The sequence below is a fragment of the Myotis lucifugus genome, unplaced genomic scaffold (assembly GCF_000147115.1).
Source record: "Myotis lucifugus unplaced genomic scaffold, Myoluc2.0 scaffold_16, whole genome shotgun sequence".
NCBI classification, from domain to species: Eukaryota; Metazoa; Chordata; class Mammalia; order Chiroptera; family Vespertilionidae; genus Myotis; species Myotis lucifugus.
In genome coordinates this window covers 14,533,095-14,555,667 of record NW_005871064.1, presented here as the reverse complement: position 1 = coordinate 14,555,667, position 22,573 = coordinate 14,533,095, and the positions used below count along the sequence as shown (strand labels likewise).

The following is a 22,573-nucleotide window of genomic DNA, read 5'->3' as shown; positions in this document are numbered from 1 at the left end:
AGGTGACACCACTGACCTCCCTTTGCCCAGGAAACAAGAGAATGTGCTCATTAAATGCTGATTTGGGGCTAACATGGACCTGGTCTGAATTCTGTTTCTGTCATTACTGCTGTGTAGCTTTGAGCAAATTAAACTTGGTGAGCCTTGGTTTCTGCTTCTCTAAAAGGGAAATAATATTAGTGTTTGCTTTACAGGAATGTTATGAAGTTAAATTAGATAAAATCTCTAAAGCATTTATCACAGTACTAGTACCTGGCATTGTAGGAGCTTTCAAATAAATGACATTATCATTATTATTTGTGTCTCTGGATATTTGACTCCGTCTGGCAGATAGGTCCTTTTGCACCTCCTTGAGTCTCTTAACAGCCCCCCATTTGATCCCATTCTGGGAGTGGTTGATGTGATAAGGACCCATGGCATTTTTGTACCTCATGGAAGAAGGTCATTCTTCTAGGCATAGGTTATCAATCCACTCATCTTTGAAGTGCTCACATAGATGAGGACTTATCTCCACAAAAAAAGGAGATGGACCCAAGTCACCCAGCATATGTTTGATTCTAGAATTGATCGCTTGTAGACCCTGAGTTTCTTTGGAAAGTCCTTTCTTCTGTTTGCCGAGTCCCCAAAGTAAGTTCCCATTTCCTTCCCATCTTTCCGAGACACCGTAGCTTAGAGTGAAGAATGTACACGGTGAACATTTTTTTGAGTTTTCTGTGCCTCAGTTCACTTACTGTGACATAGAGATAAAACCACCAACTGCATCGGTTTAAAAGAGCTACTGTGTAGACACTGCACATGACACCACTTGCAGTCCACCTATGGGAATGAAAGCTACTAGCATCCCCCCCCCCACCCTTTCTCTCTCCTTCCCTCTCTTCCTCCTCAGCATCTTCTTCATTAGCAACAAGGCCAGGTTGGAAGTCTGAGGCCCAAAGGTGCTTCACTTCAGCTTTCTTCTTTCTACCCACCCAGGCTACAGGAGGAATTTTCTGTGGTGAACCCCTCCCCCAATTTCTTCTTCTAAACATGGCAGTATTGCCCAGCAGTTAATATGGATTTGAGGTCCTCAGAGACCTGGATTCATGGCTTCGTTCCCCCACTTTCTGGCTAGCTGACTGTGCCAAATCATGTAACCCCTCTGAGCCTTAATTTTCTGACCTGAGAAATGGAGATACTGCCCACCCCATGGATTTTTGTGAGATTTTAGGCACGAGGATGCATGAAAGCTCTCAGAACATACCCAGCTCATAGTAAGCGATCCATCAACAGTAGCTCCTCACTGAACCAGGCCACTTCCCAGGAACACATTCCACCCTGCCAGGTGCTGTGCTGAGCTGCCAGGTGCCCACAGGGAAGGTGGTTCCCACTGTTGAGTTCTCTTCTCATGTGCTCTCTGGTTTCTCTCTTAGGAAAAGCACCTCACTTTCTGCGGCTCCAAAATGTCGAGGTGAACGTGGGTCAGAATGCCACATTCCAGTGCATTGCTGGCGGGAAGTGGTCTCAGCATGACAAACTTTGGCTCCAGGTAAGGATGGGAGAGGCCCCCTCCTCACACCTTCATAAGGGAAGAATGTACCTGCTGTGATGAAGGACGTGGTGGGGAAGGGATATTTTTTAAGTACCTCTGCTTCTTAGATGATATTTAGCATCCATAATCTTATTAAATAGCAACTAATTCTATTCTGTAGGCATCAGCATTCATAGTTTCGCTCCTCTTCTTGGATTTGAGCACATTGCCCGCAGTTGGAAAATCCCTGGATGCAGAGCGCACCTAGGGGCTAGCTGTTCTTCCTTGCTCCTTAGCAGGACAGTAGAATGAAAATGACAGCAATGCCTGCCTCTCCTGCTCCCCTGGGTTGCCTACTGACCCAGGAGAGCACAGCACACTTCCACGTGTCACTCAAGTATTACGTGGTGTTATTTATTCTTTTCATTATAATTAGTGTTCGAGTGCAACAAGCTCCCAAGAAGCTTTGTCATTTCAGTGGCTTGAGCTGAGCCTTGAGAAAGAGACGGGACAATCACAGTACTTTCGCATCTTTATTTGGCTTTCCCAATTATTTTATGATCTTTATTGCTGCAGTTCTGAGTTGCACACCCTACGCCTTGAGTCTATGGGTGGAAGGATGTTAACGCAGAATGTAATTGAAGTTTTGAAGAGAATAGGTGGGGACGTGTGGCGTGGCTCTCTCCCTCGTCTGATTTATCTACTTTTCAGTGTAAACCAAATCCTATCTCCCAGAACGCTTTCCAGGTGGCTTACGATGGCACATAAAACGTGACAAGATAGCAGAAATTAAAAGTGAGGCGAGATAGAAGGAAAAGAATATGGTGGGGCTGGAAAGAATGCTAACACGGTGTTTCTCCACGTCCGCCGCTTACGTGGGCCACAGCAGCGGAGCCGCCAACGGAATAAAGGCAGCTTGTCAGATCCACAGTTCCCATGTCCACGAGATAAACACGAACCAATTGCTTGGGAAAATTCTAACTGTGGTTCACACGGGCCAGACAGGAATTGTTCCCAGGAGTCCTCATAAAGGAACAGCCTGTGATGTAAGGAACTGAGCTCGCCGCTGCGGTCTTAGCGAGGGCACGCGAGTGCGTTTCATGGGCTTGTTGCACATAATGATGCTTGGCGTAAAGGCAGCTTGGGGACGTGGCTGAGGAGAGGGCGGGGGGTGGGCAGTCCGATTTGACAGAGGTCTCTCGCTCTCTGCTGATCCATCTGTGTCCTGGGATTCTTTTCTGGTATCTGGTGAGTGAACAGATTCAATATTTCTTTAAGGAAACCTCCCCGAATATTGTCTCCCTCGTCTGTATTTCAGGAAATATTGGGAGACAGACAGTTCCCCTATGCACTCCGGCATAATGCCTGCTTGGCTAGTTAAGTCCAGAGTTATATCCACCAGTGTCGTTGGAAATAGGTTAACATCTTTCTACACCTGCTACCCAGGAGACAGCTGCAGCCTGGATCGGAGACGGGCTGAGGCAGTGGCAGATTTCTTATGCAGTTTTCCTATGGATTTGTTCCAGCACCTAGAGGTGCAGCCTACAGACTCGCCAAAGCTCTGTTCCATTTAACGGCGCTGGGGCGACTGAGCCTGAGAATTTCCAAAGGAATTGAAATAGACATATCGTGACCAAGAATCTCCACAAGACACCCACCGCGGGTCTAAGTTTCAGCAAGGCTATTTCCTGCTGTCGCTTCCAAGATAAGCGGAGGAATCTCTGAGTCAGCAAAGGCAGAGACCGTTTACCCACCCGTTTTAAGTCAGGGGACGGAAGACACTTTGTTTCCAGAATAGCATGTCAGTGGCCCTTCTTTCCGGCAATGGTTGGGGAGCAGTCGGTTTGAGATCAATCCTATCACCCGTGTTGTAGAGAATGCTTGCCTTCCTTTCTACAGAGCAGGACTCTGTAGCCTGCTCATCCTTAAATGGGTTCAGGTGATAAATTAAGAAGTTAAAAAGGAAGACCAGCCTGTCCCCCTGCTTTACAGTCTCCTGGAAACTCCATATGCTCTTTAGAAGACCCCATCTGCTGGTGCTGGCTTTCACGGGGTTACAGCGTGAGTCCTGGCTACGAATTCATGGACAGAACCGTGCACTTGTGCCTAGAACAACTCTAATCCTGCAGGGAAGAGGCCGATAAAGGCCCACTACAAGTTATAAACAGCTCATCTCGTTCTGCGATGATTCCTCCTGAGGTGAAGAGTAATGCACAGTGAATGGTGCACGTTCTGTGGCCTCATTCATAACTTGCTGCTTTCTTGTGGGATACTTTGGTCTGAAGGACCCAAACTTGCACGTTTTCAAGCATTTTTTCAAACACATAGACAGTGTGCATTCTCAGTAGACTGTCCAGCGGTTTTCAACCTGTGGGTCGCGACCCCTTTGGGGGTCGAACGACCCTTTCACAGGGGTCGCCTAAATACATCCTGCATATCAGATATTTACATTACCATTCATAACAGTAGCAAAATTACAGTTATGAAGTAGCAACGAAAATAATTTTATGGTTGGGGGTCACCACAACATGAGGAACTGTATTAAAGGGTCGCGGCATTAGGAAGGTTGAGAACCACTGGTCTAGTCTAAGGTTTGGGGAGCCCTTTACAGCAAGAAGAATACTATGCAGGGTAAGGTAGGCGTAACTGGACCGCCAGGAGGAGCAGTGTAGCTCAGGAATGCATGTGGGCATGTTTCCTAGAAGATCATTTGGCAATAGATACCCAAAGCCGTGCATGTGCACATCCTTCCAATAAATGATTGTACTTATGGGAGTTTACTCAGGCAAATAACCAGAGACAGGAAGATTATCTGCCAGTGTGTTCAACAGGATGAAAAACGGAAAACAACCTACATGTCCAGCAAAAGGGACCTATTAAGTAAATGCTGGAATGGCGTCATTAAATTCTGGTTATAGAAGTCTCTGTATTGACATTGCCACCATATGTATTTAGGTGAAAAGAGCAAGTTTTAAAAAACAATTTATATGTTCAAGCTATTCATTTTTATGAGCAAACATATACAGCAGTCCCTCCTATATGCACAGTTTCAGTTGACTGTGGTCAACAGTGGTCCTAAAATATTAAGTGGAAAATTCCAGAAACAGACAATTCATTTGTGTTAATTAGTATGCCTTTCTGCGTAGTGTGATGAAATCTCAAGCGTTCCTGCTCTGTCCCACACAGGCTGTGAATCATCCCTTTGTCCATCGTGTCCATGCTCTATACGCTACCCCACCTGTTAGTCACTCAGTAGCCACCTTGTTTATGAGATTGGCTGGCACAGTATCACAGTGCTTGCGTTTAATAACACGTATTTTACTTAATAATGTCCCCAAAGCTCCAGAGCAGTGATGCTGACAATTCGAATATGCCAGAGAGAAGCCATAAAGTGCTTCCTGAGAGTAAAAAGATCTGTATCTGTGAAGAAACATAGTGTATATAGGGTTTGATATTATCCACAGTTTCAAATATCCACTGGGGTCTTGGAACTGATCCCCCATGGATGTGGTGGAACTGCTGTACTGTGTGCTTTTTATTTTCATCTCTATTCTTTTTCATTTTATCTAAATACACTAAAATGAGTGTAGGTAACATATAAATAGAAAAATGCGATTAAAATGAGAAAAATGGTCAAGGATATTCTAAGGATGGCAGGAAGCCTTAGCAGGGCGTTGGGGTAGCTCATTCCTCAGTGAGGGTAGCACAGGCCCCTTCCCCCCTTGAAGCTACAGGTAAAATGACCCTTGGGTTTTCCCCACACCCTCATCACCACCATCGGCTACTCTTTTTGTAAAAAAAACCACACACACCATGTTTTTATTGATTTCAGAGAGAGGAGTGGGAAATAGAAAAATCAATCATGAGAGAGAATCATTGATCAGCTGCCTCCTACACACCCCCTACGAGGGGATTGAGCCTGCAACCCAGGCATGTGCCTTGACTGGGACTTGAACTGTGATCTCCTGGTTCATGGGTCTGCGCTCAACCACTGAGCCACACCAGCCGGGCCCATCAGCTACTCTTCATCCATGAGGGGATTTAGGAATATTTCATGTATCACCTGGTCTTTATGGAAGACCGTGGCCCATGGGGGCCTTGCTCACACTTCTCAGAGGTTCCAGAGGAGACCCTATCAGCCCCACTGCAGGACTCATTTCCAGGCATCCCTACAAAGGACTTGCTCCACCAGGGGTTTTTACAACAAATAACATTTGAAGAGTCCCAGAAATAAGGCCATGTGTCCAAATGTTCTGCACAGATCTCAGCAAGAGCCGAGTATGTGTTTAGACGAATCACAGGCACTGAGCAGGGTGCACACCCTAACCTGGCAGGAGAAGGATCCTGCCCCGTGAGCGCGTCAGATGCACAGCGGCTACACCCGGCTGAGGAGATAAGAGGACACATTCATCCTTGCTGCAGCCCGGTCTCCCAGGAAACCCGTTTTCTCGCTCCCCCCAGGGCTAGCGCTGGCTCCCAGGGCTGTGAGTGTTCTGGAAGCAGCTCCTCCTCCTGCACCTGTACCGGGTGTTCCTTGCACTGTGGGACTTCTGTTGAAAATCTAGTGGTCACGCCATAGCTAAACAATAATGATAAATTAATAATACTCATTCCGGCTGGTGTTTATTGAGTGGTCACACATACGATGTATTTCATTCTCATAACCTGTATTTCATGTAGATACTATGTCTAACCCGTCGTATAGATGAGGGGGCTGAGCCTTAGGGGGTAGATGAGTGGCACAGGTCAGAGTCACCCAGGCTGTGCCTGGTGGAGGCAGCGTTGGAGTGTTGGCATGTGTCATATCCCTAAGTCCTGAGCTCACCCTTCCACGCCCACCTCCTGGGCCTGTCACCCTGTGTCACCACTCCAGCCTTTCTTTCCATACAGATGGCTTTCTATTAAAGTAATCATCTGTTTAGCACATACTGACATGCCTCTCATTTGCACTGTACTAGATACTTAAATAGAGCTGAGTTTCTCAAATCTACATAGTCAATGAAATAAAAATACCCCTGGAATATTTTTCAAGTTACTCCCCTCTGGTTGCCTTCTTCCTTCTCTTCTCCTTTCTTAGCCACATTTATTAAATGTGATGTCTGCACTTGCGGTGGGGCTTTCTTCAATTCCCACCTCTCCCCAGAGCGGCCCTCATGAAGAGCACTATGTTTTCTGGGCATTTTAATTATGATGTGTCTAGGCATGGGCCTGTTTGGATTCTTCTTGCTTGGGGTTCTCTGTGCCTCCTGTACTTGATTTTTTCCTTCACCAGGTTAGGGAAGTTTTCTGCCATTATTTCTTCAAACACGTTCTCTATCCCTCTCTCCCTTCCTGCCTCTTATGGCACACCTGCTCTTCTAATATTGTTACATTTCACATTATTCCATAGCTCCCTCAAGCCGTCCTACTGTTTTTTAATTGTTTTTTTCTTTTTGGTTCTCTGATTGAATGAGTTTTCAACCCTGTCTTCTAATTCACTGATTTGATCCTCAGCTTCCCCTAATCTGCTGTGTATTCCCTCATGTGTGTTCTTTATTTGTGCTATGTCATTCTTTATTTCTGACTGTTCTTTTTTCATAGTTACTATATCTTTTCTCATGCTGTTGAGCATCTTTACCATCATTATTTTTAAGTCTGTTTCAGATACATTTCTTATCTCCGTTTCATTAATTTCTTCTTCTGGAGAATTCTCTTGTTCTTTCATTTGTGGGTTGTTTCTTTGTCTCCTCATTTTGGCTGTCTGCGTTTGTGACTATGTATTAGGTAGATATGCTACACCTATCAATCTCTAGTGCAGGACAGTGTCATAAGCTGTTTCTGACTAATTAGATCAGGCTGCAGACTGATAGGATTCCTCTTGATTTGCCCTCAGGCAACCGTCCACAGGTGTGGCAAGGTTTTTTCAGTAGGGTGGGGTAATTGTTTCTGCCTGGAGGCTAATTGTTATTCTCAGTCTCCGAAGGGGCAAGGTGTTTTCCAATAGGGTGGACCAGCTGTCTTCCCCCCAGGTAATCCTGTAATAGCAATTGTCTGTGTGAGAAAGATGACCTTTGCAGTGTGAGGGAATGATTCAGCTCAGGAAAACCTGGAGTCTGCCTTCTCAGCTCAAACCCTAGAGCCCTCGATCCTCGCTTCTGCTCACCCAGCTCCAGTCCACTCTGCTGTCCCTCTGCCGGAGCACAAGGTGGGTGGCTCCACAGGGAATTTTATGCGTTGGCCCTTTAAGAGGGTGCCTGAATTTCCAGCCATCCCTCCTTGGCAGATAGCTACCACAATGCTTTTCACAGTCAGATACTATGTGGGTACCCTTCTCAGTTCTGGTGCTCTCTGCTGGGGCCCAGCTCAGGAATTAGACCCCAGAGTTTGCAGTGGCAACCCCTGACAGCTGAGATATCTCTCTGCTGCTGTCTGTAAGGGCCCGGTCAGCCATTTCGTGCTTCCGCCTGTCCTACCAGCCTCTATGCGGTCTCCACTTTTGGTCCTCGGTTATCAGGTTCTCTCCAGTGAGTCTTCCGTTGAATATTCAGTAAGTTTTTCTGTATTTTATTTGTAATTCCAGTTTGGACCTGGGAGCGTAACTATGCAGCATCCACTTAATCCATCGCCATTTTTAGCCTCCTTTTATTAATTATCTTTATTGAGATATAATGTACAAACCATTAGTTCCGAAAGTCTACAATTCGATGGTTTTGGTGTATTTACAAAGCCATGGCACCATCATCACATGCTTTGTCTTTTCTTCTTTTCACATGAAAAAACAGCCCCTTTAGAATAATCCCGGGGCTTTGGATTTCTAGAACAATCCGGGGCTTTGCATTCTCTCAAATTCATCTGCTCTGGATGCCTCCCCCCTCCTCACCCTGTGCAGCTCATCTCTGAGCACCCTCACCTGCTCTGACCTGGAAATCCCCCCTCTCCACTCGTTCTTCCCTCCTTTACTTTCTCAGACCTTTTCATCAGTGTCTTCCCTCTGCCCATCCTCAGTGTACACATTTCAGGTTTTGGTTCTAGCTCATCGTGGCCACAGTGCACAGGAGCTTGGAGGGAGTGCTGGGCAAGGCTGACCTGCTTCTTGCTCTCAGAGTTTTCCTTCTGGAAGACAGTAAGCAACTAATCACAGAGTTAAACATTTCATTACAAATGTGACCAGGCTACCGGGGGCTGAGGGGTGGGGAGAGGGTCTGCTGAGGAGGGAGGGGGGAGAGAGGGCAGGATTATGCATACCAGGTAAGTGTTCCAGGAAGATGTGGCCTTTGAGAGAATTCTGAGAGGTGAACTGGAAATAGTCAAAGGGAGATTGTGCCACTTTGGGAGATGGCAGGTGGGCAGGCCCTTCACCACCTGCTCGTCCTCTTGGCTCAGGGCTATGGCTTGGCTCCCGGGGATTGATGCCAGGACCCTCCTGACTCCGCAGGAACTGTGAACTCAGAAATCAACCCCCAATGAGCAGCCAGCCAAGCATGCAGTGGGCCCTTGGGAGCGCTTCAGCACAGCTAATCAGAAATGATTTATGTCCACTTAGGTTTCTCTTAACTTTTAATAAAGAATAATCAAAAGCAATTCTCTAGAGACTGCCAAAGAGGCACGAATATGGTCTTAAGAGAATCAAAGTGCCAGGCTCTAGCAAGTTCCTAAATGTCACGCCTTTGAAACAGTATGACTCGAAGTGAAAAGAATATTCATTACGAACGAATTGTGGGAATTTTACCTAAATATTATCTAGCCAGGAGATTTCTGGAGCAATTAGAACAAATTCCAGCTGCAAATGCTGGGTTTTATTCTACTTTTCTTTTTTTTTCTTTTTTAATCCTCACCTGAGGATATTTTTTCCATTGATTTTTAGACAGAGTGGAAGGGAGGGGGAGAGACAGAGAGAAACATTTATGTGAGAGAGACACATCTATTGGTTGCCTCTTGCACTGGCCCTGGCCAGGGCTGGGGATCGAGCCTGCAACTGAGGTATGTGCCCTTGACTGGAATCGAACACGGGATCCTTCAGTCCACAGGCTGACGCTCTAACCACTGAGTGAACAGTCTGGGGTTACTTTTTTTTTTTAAATCCTGGAAGGTTTCCAGGAAGGACCCTGTATTAGAACAGTGCCTGTAAAACAGGCATAATGTTCTGTTGCACACGGTTCCCTCTTATTAAAGACCATGATGCTTCCCTCCTGCCGATTGTAAATCAATTACAAGCCTGCATGCTCTCTCTGAAATAATGACAGCCATTTTTACCAGCTCGGTCTTATCTCTTTGTGAAGGGAGTAATGTCATGACACACAAGAGCAGAGAGGATGGGGAATTGCAAACCGGCGAGGCTATTATAAGATATCTTGATCGCTAATCGGGTCCCATGAAAACAGCAGACTCTCCGTGGCATCAGGTGCTTCTCTTGTTTTTCTCTCTAGGACAGTGGTTCTCAACCTTGGCTGCACATTAGAATCACCTGGGAATCTTTTTAAAACCCTGATTTCTGGCCCTCATCCTCCAGAAATTCTGTTTCTTTGTTATGAGGTGGGGCCACAACATTAGTAACAAAGAAACAATTTCCGGAGGATGAGGCCCAGAAATCAGGGTTTTAAAAAGATTCCCAGGTGATTCTAATGTGCAGCCAAGGTTGAGAACCACTGCTCTAGGAGGATCCTGAAGATGAGACAGGTCCGGCCCGGGGATGGGAGGCCCGGGGGTGGGAGGAAGCACGTGTGCTAGGTCAGGCATATCCAAGTGTGGGTGCTTGCGACCCCTGCTCTTGCAAAGAGTGTGCTTTCAGACCAAGACAGTTTATTCCACACAAAACACTACAAACTATGGGAAGGTGGAATTCAAGTTATTTTCAGAGACAGATTCAAGAGGAGAAAGAAAAAAAGAGAGAGCAAGGCCATTGTTTCAACTGTAAAGTGCCTTTTTCAATTGAGAACACGTGTGTCCCCTGGAGGGGTGAGTTGGAAAAAGGTTCACCTTCTGGGCAGATTCAGCCCCACGGGGGGCACATAGCCAGGCAAGCAGACAGAGCCTTTGGGCAAAGGAAACAGATAGTCTTTGCTTGACCTCTCTGCCTCAGTTTCTGCATTTGTAAAACAGGAGTATTAATAGGACTTGTCTCAGGCTTTATCATGCATCAAAATCACCAAGAGCATCTGTTTAAACAAAAAAATGGGACCCCACCCCTTGAGTTCCTGATTTATTAGGTCAGGGGCAGAGCCTGAGAATCTGCATTTCAGCACGTTCCCAGGGGTGCCAATGCAGAGGGGCTGGGGACCACACTTTGAGAAACACTGCTCTAGATCTTTCTGAGAGCATTGCTCTTTCCATGCCAGCCTTGTTTTCCTCCAGGAAGTTTGGTATTTCAGTACTTACTCGACTTTATGTTTTACCCTTTATGCTGTTTGTTGGAATCTTCACCCAGCCTGTAAATTCCTCTGGGCACAAATTATACTTTCCACACGCTACACTCTCTCATTTTCTGTTTTGTTAAATAATGAGTACATTTTCAGTGTGATCCATAATAGAATAAGGAAAGGGGAAAACAAATCTCAGACTACTGAGCCTAATCAGCAACATCTGCAAGTGGATATCAGCCCAGGAATTCTCTTAAAAATTTCCATTTCTAACAAGTTCCCAGGTGATGCGGATGCTGCTGGCCCAGGAACCACCCTTTGCAAAGCACGTGCCTAGGGATTTTAAAAGCATCAAGTGAATTCTATCATGCGAGCCAGCTAACACAGTGCCAAGCACAGACTGAGCCCTCGCCAATGTGACTTGTACTAAATAAGTGCTCAGACAAATCTCATTACGTTAATACATTTATCAAACCCAGTTATGGGATGCTATGCGTGGTAGACAGGGTGCCTTTTCAGAGGAAGACTGGTTATTTCAGTGGTGCTCAGCTCCCCTACCCTGTCAGTGTTCTGTGGAGGTCAGCTTTGCCCCAGTTTTTAAAGACATAGATTTCAGAGCAGACTACCAGCCAAGAAGGCAGTGGCTCACTGGATTTCAGGACACCCCTGTATACGTCCTGTAGAAGGAGGCAGAGAGAGAGGGGTGCTGGGTGAGAGGGATGCTACCAGTGGCTTTTCTTTTACGTTTTTAAAAAATACATTTTATTGATTTCAGAGAGGAAGGGAGAGAGAGAAATATCAATGAGAGAGAATCATTGTACGCCTCACAATGGGGATTGAGCCCCAAACCGGGCATGTGCCCAGACTGGGAATCAAATCATGACCTCCTGTTTCATAGGTCGACACTCAAACACTGAGCCACGCCGGCTGGCCAGGTGTGATAGTATTCTTTATGATTTAGTGCCCCTAACCCTGGGCATTGTGCCTGTTGGCTGCTCAAGGCTCACAGCTCCCACTTCCCCCAGAGAAGTGCCCTGGGTCAAATGCAAACTTTCTTTCTCTCCCCACTTGGAAGGCCAGGGCCAATGCCTGACTCCCATGGGGTTCAAATGCTGGCTCCTTGCTTCAAGGTGGGATCAGCCCTGTGGTTTGCTCCACGCTCTGGACTCCAGTTTGGACCACACCCTTGCTGAGCTCCTCACCTTGCCCTCTCCTGTACTCCATCTCCTGAGAGCTCCCAGTAAATCACCGTGCCTCAGACCCTGCTTCAGGGAGCCTGAGCTGAGGCACTGGGACATTTGCTCAGTTGGCTCCTAGACTCAGAGGGGCTAGAAGAGCGGTTCTCAACCTGTGGGTCGCGACCCCTTTGGCGGTCGAACGACCCTTTCACAGGGGTCGCCTAAGACCATCCTGCATATCAGATATTTACATTATGATTCATAACAGTAGCAACACTACAGTTATGAGGTAGCAACAAAAATAATTTTATGGTTGGGTCACAACATGAGGAACTGTATTTAAAGGGCCAGAAGGTTGAGAACCACTGGGCTAGAAGATGATTCCGATTTAGAACAACAGACCCAGGTCTGAAAGACTTTGCCACAGAGGAAAGGAACCCAGCCCTGAAATTTCAGAGCAAAGATATACTTATGTCTGAAAAGGATTCCAGGAGCCAGAAGAAAATTTCCAACAAACCAGAGTGGTAACACGGGCCTAAGAAGGAATCTTCCCTCTGCAACAGCCATGTCATGCTTCTCTCTGGCTTTTCCCAGGAATTGGACTTCCCTTCTTTCCTGGCATCCCCACCTTCGCATTCCTGTGCATTTACATGGCACTGATGTCTTGTTTGGGAAGGTTTGCCACCACCTTGTCTCTTGGCTGTGGTCCTATTTCAGCTCCCGGCATAGCCACTGCTCTCCGCCTCCCTGTGTCCATGCAAACCTGCTCCATTGCCTATAGGCCTGGGTTTCTGAGTTCTTTCCTGCTTAATGACCCCTCCCCTTTCGTTCTCCCCTTGCAGTTCCTCTGTCTGGGGCTGAGACAGTGGCTGGGACCTGTGCTCCTTACACATTCACTCTACTTAAATCCTGTCTCCAGGTTGCCACAGCATGCTGGCCTCTGGGCCTCTCACCATCGCTGATCTTCTAGAATGCCTCCTGATCTCTATTTCTGGATTCCTGAGTGACTGCTCATCTGCCTTGACCTTCGTCCAGTCTCGTCTCTCTGAACTTGCCCTTCATTTCTCCTTGCCCACAGTCCATCACAGCGCTGTTTCCTCTTGTGGCTCTGGGCCCTCCTGCTCGTCCCTGTCCTGCTGCTGCCTGCTCCCAATATGACAAGTGTGATTATCAAAAGGCCTGTTTTCTAGAGATTTTATAAGACAACCTGCAATTTCCTATCCTTCGATGGGAGAAAGGCCAGTGGTTCAGGAGCTAGACAGAAAAATGTGAATTGTTCAGGGGGACGTGCTTAATCCTCTCTGATCCGGCTGGGTATGACATCATTAAGAAGAAAAGTAAATAATACTGGAGGAGACATCAAAATACAATTTAAACTACATGTGAAAAATGAATGTTTTGTACTTAACCAGCCCTTTGCTCTTTGAGTTAGTTTCTTATTGCTGATATAACAATTAAACAAACTTAGTGGCTTAAAAACAACACAGATGTATTACCTTCCAGTTGTGGAGGTCAGAAGTCAGAGCTGGGTTCTACTGGGCTGAAAGCAAAGTGTCGGCTGGGCTGTGTTCCTTCCCGCCCCTTCCCTAGCTCCTGGAAGCTGCCCGAATCCCTTGGCTCCTGGCTCTGTCCTATGTCTGCAAGCCCTCAATCCTGTCTCTCTGACCTGTGTCTGTCACCACGTCTTCTTTGTCTCTGTCCCCTCTGACTCCCTCTTTCACTCACAAGGTCCCTGGTGATTGTACTGGGCCCACCTGGGTAACTTCGAGGTCTTTAATCCCAGTCCCTTCTGCCATGGGGGGTGACATATTCACTGGTTCCAGGGATTTGGATGTGGACATCTTTGGGGGGGCGTATTCCTGCTTACCCCACTTTGTGCGGCTATTTCATGTTCATTTGGAGAGCTCCACTAATGCCAGAATATGCCTCAGGTGCTGAGTGGTCCACACGCCTTCTCATTTATTCGTCATAATAACTCTGTCAGGTAGACACCGGGATCCAACCCGTTGCATATGTGAGGAAACAGAAGCTCAGCGAAATACATTGCCCGCCCAAGTTTGCACAAATTGAACATTTGATTGTGTGTTTGACGATCAGTTCCTGTCCTGTCTTTCCCTAGCTCCCTCCCTGTCCTCTTATGTGTATCTAAATAACTGTAGTCTCCCGAGACTCCCTGTGACTCCTGGGGGCCAGCGTATCAGGAGGGGATGCCTTAGATTTGGAAACAATTGCAGACGAGGAGTTGTATACCAGACTAGAGGCCCAGCGCGTGAAATCTCGCGATACCCAGACCCGGCTCTCCGAGGGACCCAGCGTCAAGCCCCGCCGGTGCTGTGGGACCCATCAGTGCACCTCCTGGTGACTGGTCTTTGGTCGTTAAGGTGTTACAACCACTGGGTTTTTATTATATAGATTGGTTTATGTATTTATTTTGGCACATTACTTTTTTATCTGGGTTTTTTCATACTTATCCTCACTAGTCCATATTCTTATGAACATATACCTCAGTTATTATGGTTTTCATAAATTTTATCAAGTGGATGGCCATTTCAGGCTGAAGACTTGGGTCTTATTTTAGTGCAGGACAGTGACCCGATATTTCTTGGGATGCGATTTGTGCTCCTTTCACTCGGCTGGCTCTCTTTCTTAGGACACCCGTTACTCGTGTGGTGGTTAGTTGTCTGGTCTCCGCTTTCTTCATCAGTCCGTCTCTCCAGTTCCTTTCATCTCTGCTTGTTGGCTTCTGGGTTCTGTTTTTCAAGCCTGGTCACAGGTCGCTGGTTTTCTGCGGCGTTGGTCCTGTGACCCATCCACTTCAAATGCCCTTTGAATTCTGCAGTCGGCATTGTTTGTTTCCTGTAATTCTTCCCTTAGCTTCTCAAGGTTTATTTTCTTTTTTGGTACATTTCCTTTGCCACTCACCTCTCAGCTCCTGTTTCTTAGAGCCCATGTGTCAATATCACTCTTGTTTTCTCCTTTTTTATCCTCTGAATTTCTTAGCTGTTCAAAGCCTGGGACGGAAAAGCCTGAGGAAAAGTCGGGTGTCTCCTGAGCTGTCTGGTTGGGACATTTCTGCTTATTTGCCTTCCACCTTCTACACAGCACTCCACCCTCCATGCCTTGTCATTGTCCTTCTTTTTTTTTTTTTGGCCCTCAGCTAAGGAATTGATAGCAAAATCGGTGGATCCTGGCCACACCCACACACCCGTTGCTCACACTGTCCCACATTTGGGAATGAGGGGCTCCAGGGGGTGAGTGAGGAGAAGTAGTGACCCCCACATTAGAGCCACACAGGTGGTGTTTCAGGACGGGCTCTGAAGCCGATGCCCTGCATTCAGATCCCGGCTGGGCCGCTTCCCAGCTGTGCAAACTTGGGCCTGCAGTGTCACTCCTCGAGCTTCGGCTTCCTCATGTATACAGACGATGTGCGCCCACCTCAAGGGCTTTGGTGAGGCATTAATGGGAAGGCATGTAAAACAGCCCATAATAGTGCATAGTCACCATTAGCTTAAAAAAGAAAGAAAACAGTGTGCATGCTGTTGAGTAAGTCAGGTTAAACGACCTCCACCCATCACTCACGCCTTTGTATCCGCCACGGTGGCCCTGCAGAGCCTTGCCCAACAGCGGGGGGGGGGGGGGGGGGGGGGGGGGGGAATGGGCTCTTTGGCGTCTCCATCTCTTCTCAGCCCTCCTCTACGTTTGGCCAACTCTTCCTCAAATCAGGGCACATCCCTGCAGTTTTCCAGAATTTCCTCCACTTCCTCTGCACTATTTTGGGAAGGGAGATGTGGTTGGAGCCTGGGCGCTTCCCCATTGTCTGATTCTACTAGTGCCCCGAGGCAGGTGGCTGGCAGGTTCAGCCCCAATGAGCTTCCTTCCCCTCCCATTTCCTTGTGTTGTTGTTTTTTTAATTGTCTTGTTGTTCAGTTTCTGGTATGGGAGGGGCTTGTGACTACCTCATATACTGCCATGGCTTTTTAAAAATACCAGTTCTTTTATTATTTTCAAGTATAAAAACAATACATGTTTGAGGCATAAAGTCCAGAGAATGCCAAAAAGTAAGTCACTATCACCTGCAATCAACCTGTCTAGTCTGGAGCGAGTCCTTGGCTTCCCGCTCATTGCCCTCCCCTGTGGTCCCATCTCAATCACCTGGCCCCACCCATTGCAAGGTGGCTCTACCCTCTCTGGTGTCCCAGTCCTGACACCTCACCGAGGGGGCAGTGGAAGACGACAGGGATGAAAGTGGGTCATGCATGTGGTGGAATTGTTTTCTTTGAGCAGGAAATGAAGAAGACTTGGGGACATGGGCAAACTAATAAATCACAAGGCTTTCCTAAATCCAACCAGACAATTAAAACACTCAATTTTACTTTTGGGAAAAATATTTAAATGAAGGCAGGTTGTGAGGAGAAGGCCTGTGTGAAAAGAATGCTCGGCTTGAAGTTGGAAACCCTGGATTAGGGACTTATTTGCTCCACATATTTATTTAACCTCGTCACCATGCGAGTTCTGAGAGCAGCAATAATAGACACTCAAGTCTGTGAGGATTAAAAAGGAGATTCAGGGTGCTTAGTAAATACTCAAATGGCATCTTCATGCCTGTGTTTTACCTGTGTGTGTTTTACCAGTTTTTATAACCTGCTGCTGTAAAAGGATCTCATTCAAACTCAGAATGTCACGCCTACGATTCAGAAGGGTAAAGGCAAAAAACGCTTGTGCAGTCACCTTGATTCTGTCTTGTCGAGAGCTTCCCTGGCACGGTGCTGGAGATGAAAAGAGCAAAGTCCCGTTCTCCGGGAGCTCCCAGGACACAGTGGGAAGTTTGTGCCACACACAGAGAGTGACCAGCTCCAAAAGGTGGTGTGACAGTTGGGGGAACTTACCTGAGAATGCGATGAGCCGAACTGGGTTTTAAGGGAGAGGGAGTATCCCTAGGGACACAGGAGATCCCAGGCAGAGGAAAGAGCACATGCCACGGAGGGGAGGTGCTGAAAAGCCCCCCCGTCCATACTCTACCCTGGGGCCAGGTTGGTCCTTGGTGGGTGGGACTCAGAGCCTGTGTTGGGGTCCAGGACACCAGTGTGGGACTGGGAGCCAGGCTGTTTTTGATTACTTCATGGGGTGGGTTTTTACTAATCTGTGTCTGCCTTTGGAGGAACTGGGTGGATCCTACTTAAGAGGTGAAGGAAAATGGGAGGAAGGTTACGGGGCTAAGTGCCAACCCCCAAATGCAAGCTGAGCAAGGAGCCAGGTGTTTAGAAGCGGCCTGTGCCCTCTCTTATCTGCCCTCTTGAATCAGCTCAGCAACAGTGTTTATTCTTGAATCAGCCAGCCATGGAAACTCCTTATGATGGAAAGCCACGCCTGCCGCCCTCCCCCACAGCCTTCCAGGGCGTGGGATGGGTGGAGCCTCCAGGCTCCAGGTCATCTGGGAGCACTTGATGATATGATTTCTCCTCTCCCTTCCTCTGTCCTGCAGCAATGGAACGGCAGGGACACAGCCCTCATGGTCACCCGGGTGGTCAACCACAGGCGCTTCTCGGCCACGGTCAGTGTGGCGGACACTGCCCAGCGGAGTGTGAGCAAATACCGCTGCGTGATCCGCTCCGACGGTGGCTCTGGCGTGTCCAACTACGCTGAGCTGATCGTGAAAGGTGAGTGCCACCAGCCCTGCCTCTCCCCACCCGGTGGGTGTACGAGGGTTTCTTGGCTAAACCCTTGCAAAGGAGGGATGAAGGGACCTTTGCTCATCCGCTGCTTCTCCTCCTCTCATTCAGGAGCCATAGACACAACGTCCAATCCCACCTCCCCCTCCGAAAAGACAGACACTGTTGTAAAGTCATGCAATATTGCCTTGTTATTCAGAGTTGGGTCTTACTTGTAGGATCTATATGTTAAAGTCTGGGCATATGGAACATAGAAGACATCTCCGCATTCGGCTTCGTGTTGCACTTAAAGTTAGAAGAATCCACGTCCTTGTGTGTTGGTGGCATTTTGTTGAAGCGTTCAGAGAATGCAGTCATTTCTGAGGGATTTTTTAAAATTGAAAACATGACATAATGGCAGTATTTTGGAAGGACTTTTGAAATAAGTAATTCCTTGCCCCACTGGCCTTGATTTCATTCTTTTCAGTTTTCCTGTTCACCTTGAAGTAGCATTGATACACCTCTAGTGCAATATGCTCATTGCTTCCCTTTCTGCTTCTCAAGGAGCTGGATATCCGGCTTATTCTTGGAGGGCTGTGTAATCTTCGTTGTAACGCTTAATGGCTGTATGCTATTTCATCCAGGGGATCACCTAGTATTTTCAAATCTGTTTGTATGCCTTTAGGTAATTCCAGGTGTTTTTGTTTTTGCATCTTTCCTCTGTGTGTGCAATGATGAACTCCTCAACGGTGTTCCTCAGAAGAGAACGTTTTTATTCTATTGAACAGGATTATTCCCTTGGATAAATTCCCTGGGGGTAGAGTTGGTGGGCCAAAGAATATGAGCATTGTTATGGATTTTCTTTGTTTTGCAATATTGCTTCTGCAAGAAACGGTTTGACACGTTACACTGGCAACAGCAGCATATGAATGTACTCATTTCCCAACGTTACGTTCACCGATTAAAATTTTAATATAGCATAATTTAGTGGATGAAATAATGAAGCTGTTCTTCTTGTGTTAGCTCTGGAATGGTACCTGGTGTGTTTGAAGGTAAAAACATGATCACCCCCTCGTCCCCAGAAGGCTCCTGAGTGTGTTTCCTTGGCTGGTATGAAACCCTTGCCCTCTGTTAGCTGGCCCCATGGAACTGGTGGCCTGTCCTGGGCCAGACTGGGGTTTGCAGTCTGGAATTCTCTCTCCTGGGCTGTCCTGACTCTGTGTATTCACATGGCTGACTCCCGGCTTCCTTGGCCCCCCATTCTGGTGATTGCATTCTTACATCACCCTGTCTCTTTTTCTATATAGCAACATCACACTTCAACATTACAATTTTACTTGGTTTCCTAGTAATTTCCTGTCTCATCCTTCAGGATATAAGCTCTGTGAAAGGAGGGGCATTTTGGTTCACAGTAAGCCCACAGAGCTTAGCAGAGAGCCTGGCCCAAGTGCAGAGCACCAGAACCATATCCGTATGAAACCGCGAGTTTGACTGTGTGGACCTGCACAATCCTTCGTTTCAGCAGGCTCACCCTTAAAACATTTGTTGAATGATGGATGAGTGAATGGATTATTGGCCTCAGCAGGAATTCATTTCATCACCATAATGCCATGAACACTTAGGCTGAAGATCAACAAATTAGGCAGTCATGGACAAAACAACCAAGAAGGAAAAAAATCATCTTCAAAATCGTTTATATCGAGTGCCATTACCATATAAAAGAAACCACATTTTGATTGCATTAGGCTCCTATCTTCGGGTTTTTTGGTGCCAATAGATAGATTTGTGTGACAAGTGGCCTTTGCAGGCCTTTCAGGTACTCAATGAATATGTAATTTCCTGAGCTGTCCCCTCTGGAGCTCATTATACCTTTTGTGCGGTGGCCCTCCACACTGGAATGGAAGCCCGTGGGACGGCGGACTGTGTTGTGTCATGCTCCCTGCGCTTTCCACATGCCGGGCACAGCTTTGGCCCTGAGAGAGGGAGTGAATGACGGAGAGAGCGAGTGTAGCATTCTGCACTTTCACATCAGGTGGATGGAACCCAGTTGTGGGGGAGGGGTCTGGAAGGCCAAATGCAGAGAACTTTGGGGCAGGATGTGAGTCCCATGGTGGATCATCGTTGCCTTTATTTGGAGGGGTGGCCAGGGTTGAGGGGACAGTGATCGATCCTCGGCTGGCTGTGCAGCCTGGGCCAGAGTTCTGCCTGCAGGGAGCCGTGCGCTGGCCACGTTTGTGAACAAGATCCAGCAGCCACTGCCACTCTGAACCCCTCACCTGCAGCCCCCTCTGCTGTTTTAAGGGAGGTGCTGGGTGGCCTCCTTCCCAGTCTCCTTCCAATGGCCGATGACAGGTAGGTGCTCCCTGCAACGGGGTCCCTTTTGATTACACCTTGATGGAATCCTTTATGGGATATCACTTTTTCAGTGCGCATTCCCCCCCCCCCCCACCACCCCCCTCCCTCCATGTGTTTTCTTCCTTTTTACATGCAGTTGGTGGGAAGGTAGAAGCTGGACACCTGACCCAGGTGCTGATTGCTATCTGTATGGCCTTGACGCAATCATTTAAGGCTTCCTCTGCAAAGTGGGGACCAGAGCTCTCTCCCCATACACTCGTGTGCTGAGCATATGAAAGGGAGGGAGAAAATACAAAGTGGGCCCAATGTGTGCTTGGGAACATTTGGGTCGTGGAGTCCACACTAGGTCAGACTCCCTGGCCTGCTCCCGTCTCCACCATCGCTAAGGCTAAACCGGAAAACTGGGACAAAGGAAAAGTGGCTGTTCCTGCCTGAGCTCTGCCCCTGACCACGTGGGCCCCACTCCACCTGGCATCATTCATTCAGAACGCGGGGTTGGGAAGTCATTGTGCCAGGGGGTGGCAGGATCTGGCGGCCACTCTGATGGCGTTCACAGCAGGTTCTTGCACTGGGCCAAGCAGTGAGGCCCAGCCTGCGTCTCTGTCGCTTCATGCACAGGCATGGTTCGGGCTGCCTTGCTCACGGCTAACGTGCTATCCTGGGACTGGGAGCATCTGTGCTTCAGAAGACGCCACCTAATTTGAGTGCAGGTGATATCAAATGCTCAGCGCGACGCACAGATCGAAATGAAAGCAAATTGGAATTACTTAATTCTGAAGGGCTGTTTATTGAGTTGTGATAACGTACCTGGGTATATATTAGATTGCTCTGTAATTGAGGTTTCGCTCAATTGACAATTCGGCCCCTTGACCTACCTGTTTCAGACCAGTGTTCACAAATGTGCTGATTCTCTTCTCATTCCTGGGTCTCCAACTCTCTTTGATTTCAAGGCATCTTAAGTTATCCCAAGGATGGAGTTCTCTTCGATCAAAGTGATGCAGACGTGGTCCTGATGAAAATTCCTTAATGTAAAAACAATGTGTCATGGGTAGTGATTTTTAAATCTGGCTCCCCGCTCCATTTAACAACCTTCCATGGGCCCAGAGCCCTGTTATCAGTATGCAGATTAGTGCCCAGAAGAAATCTAATGCTGCTGCTGAGTCAGATGTTCGGATTTAAGTAATGATGCGACTTCCTGCCAGGGCAGCTGGGTGGTTTCAGGCGAAGGGATTTGGATGTCACCACACTTCCAGTCTCAGTCCTGGCCTCAGATCCTGTCTTCTCTCTGGGCCTCAATTTCCTCATCTGTTCAGTGGGGGTGAATAGGTTTAATTGGGTCCTTATGAGGGGAAGGCATTATATGTATAGATCCTGGCACAAAGTGGACACGCATGCAGTTACAGCTGTCACTGTCCATCATCCTATTTTACTGTCATGATAAGGGGTGGTACTCGAGTAGGTTGTTCATGTTTCCTTGTCCTGCTTAAAGGAATGATAAGCTGTCCTGTAGAGATTTAAATTTAGTTATCTTCTCCTCCTCTGAAGTGGGGTTAATGTCATCAAATGCAGCATATTGGTCAAAATCAGTTTCAGAAATGCTTCATTTATGTTGCACTGTCTTGTTTTTAATTAAAAAAATTAAAAATATTAAAAAATATAGTTCCAATATTTAAATCCCTCTTGAAATAGTATCAGGTTTGGCCACTTTGAGCCTGCACCGGTGGGTAAGTGTGGCCGCTCCATTCTGGGGCGTGTGTTTCATACTTGCTCACTGCCCACTCTTGGCCTGTTTTGCTCACATAACTAGTCTAATTGCTTTAGGCATTTGAGTTTCCAGCCTCTGGTTTAGAGATTTCATGGCTGTAGTAGCTGACTTGTCCTTGTGTTCATTTGTGTAATAGTTTATTGAGCCCAGCTATGTGTCAGGTAGTGTGATAAGCTCATCGTGTACTGGAAAGAGTGATACAAATCTATAATGCATGGCCATCTGGTTTGTGTCTGGCACCTGCTACACCCTCTTACTAATCCCATCAACCACTCTTTGATATACGTGCTGTTAGTATCTCCCTTGTACAAATGAAAGAATGGTGATTCAGAGTGGTTAGGTAACTTTCCCAACATCACACAGCTTGTATGTGGCAGAGTTAGGATTTAAACCTAGACTTGCTTGTGCCTCAGGTCATGCTCTTTCTTATACCACATTTATTACAAAATCCAACATGGGAGGCCCTGTAATCAGGTGTGAGCTGAGGAAAAACAGAGGGTGGAACAGCTGATGCAGTTGGGGCGTGTCGGAAGGCTTCTAAGAGTGGTCCCATCCACGCTGGACAGCCTGGGTCATAGTTGTGAGGCGTGAGTGGGTGGATGTTCGAGGCTGGGAATGTAGGCAGGGGCATTTGAAGAGCAGAGTTGGAGCTTTATTCTGTGGAAGTCAGAGGGCTCGGATGGAGCCCTCCATGCATGGTCCACGACAGTGGTGCACACACTGTCTTGAGGCTGGACCTCTGCATCCATCTCTTCTCTTCCTGGTCCTTCCTGTGCCCAGTGGAA

General features: G+C 47.4%; 1 protein-coding gene across 2 annotated transcripts in view; it reads left to right on the top strand.

The window, feature by feature from the left end:
* PTPRT (protein tyrosine phosphatase, receptor type T) overlaps positions 1 to 22,573 on the top strand; it is a 585,877-nt gene that overhangs the window by 15,744 nt on the left and 547,560 nt on the right. For both annotated transcript variants that reach the window (XM_023750890.1, XM_023750889.1), the window contains exons 3-4: positions 1,410 to 1,525; positions 17,503 to 17,677. In XM_023750890.1, coding sequence (XP_023606658.1) covers positions 1,410 to 1,525; positions 17,503 to 17,677 — 291 coding nt within the window. The remainder of the gene's footprint in view (positions 1 to 1,409; positions 1,526 to 17,502; positions 17,678 to 22,573) is intronic.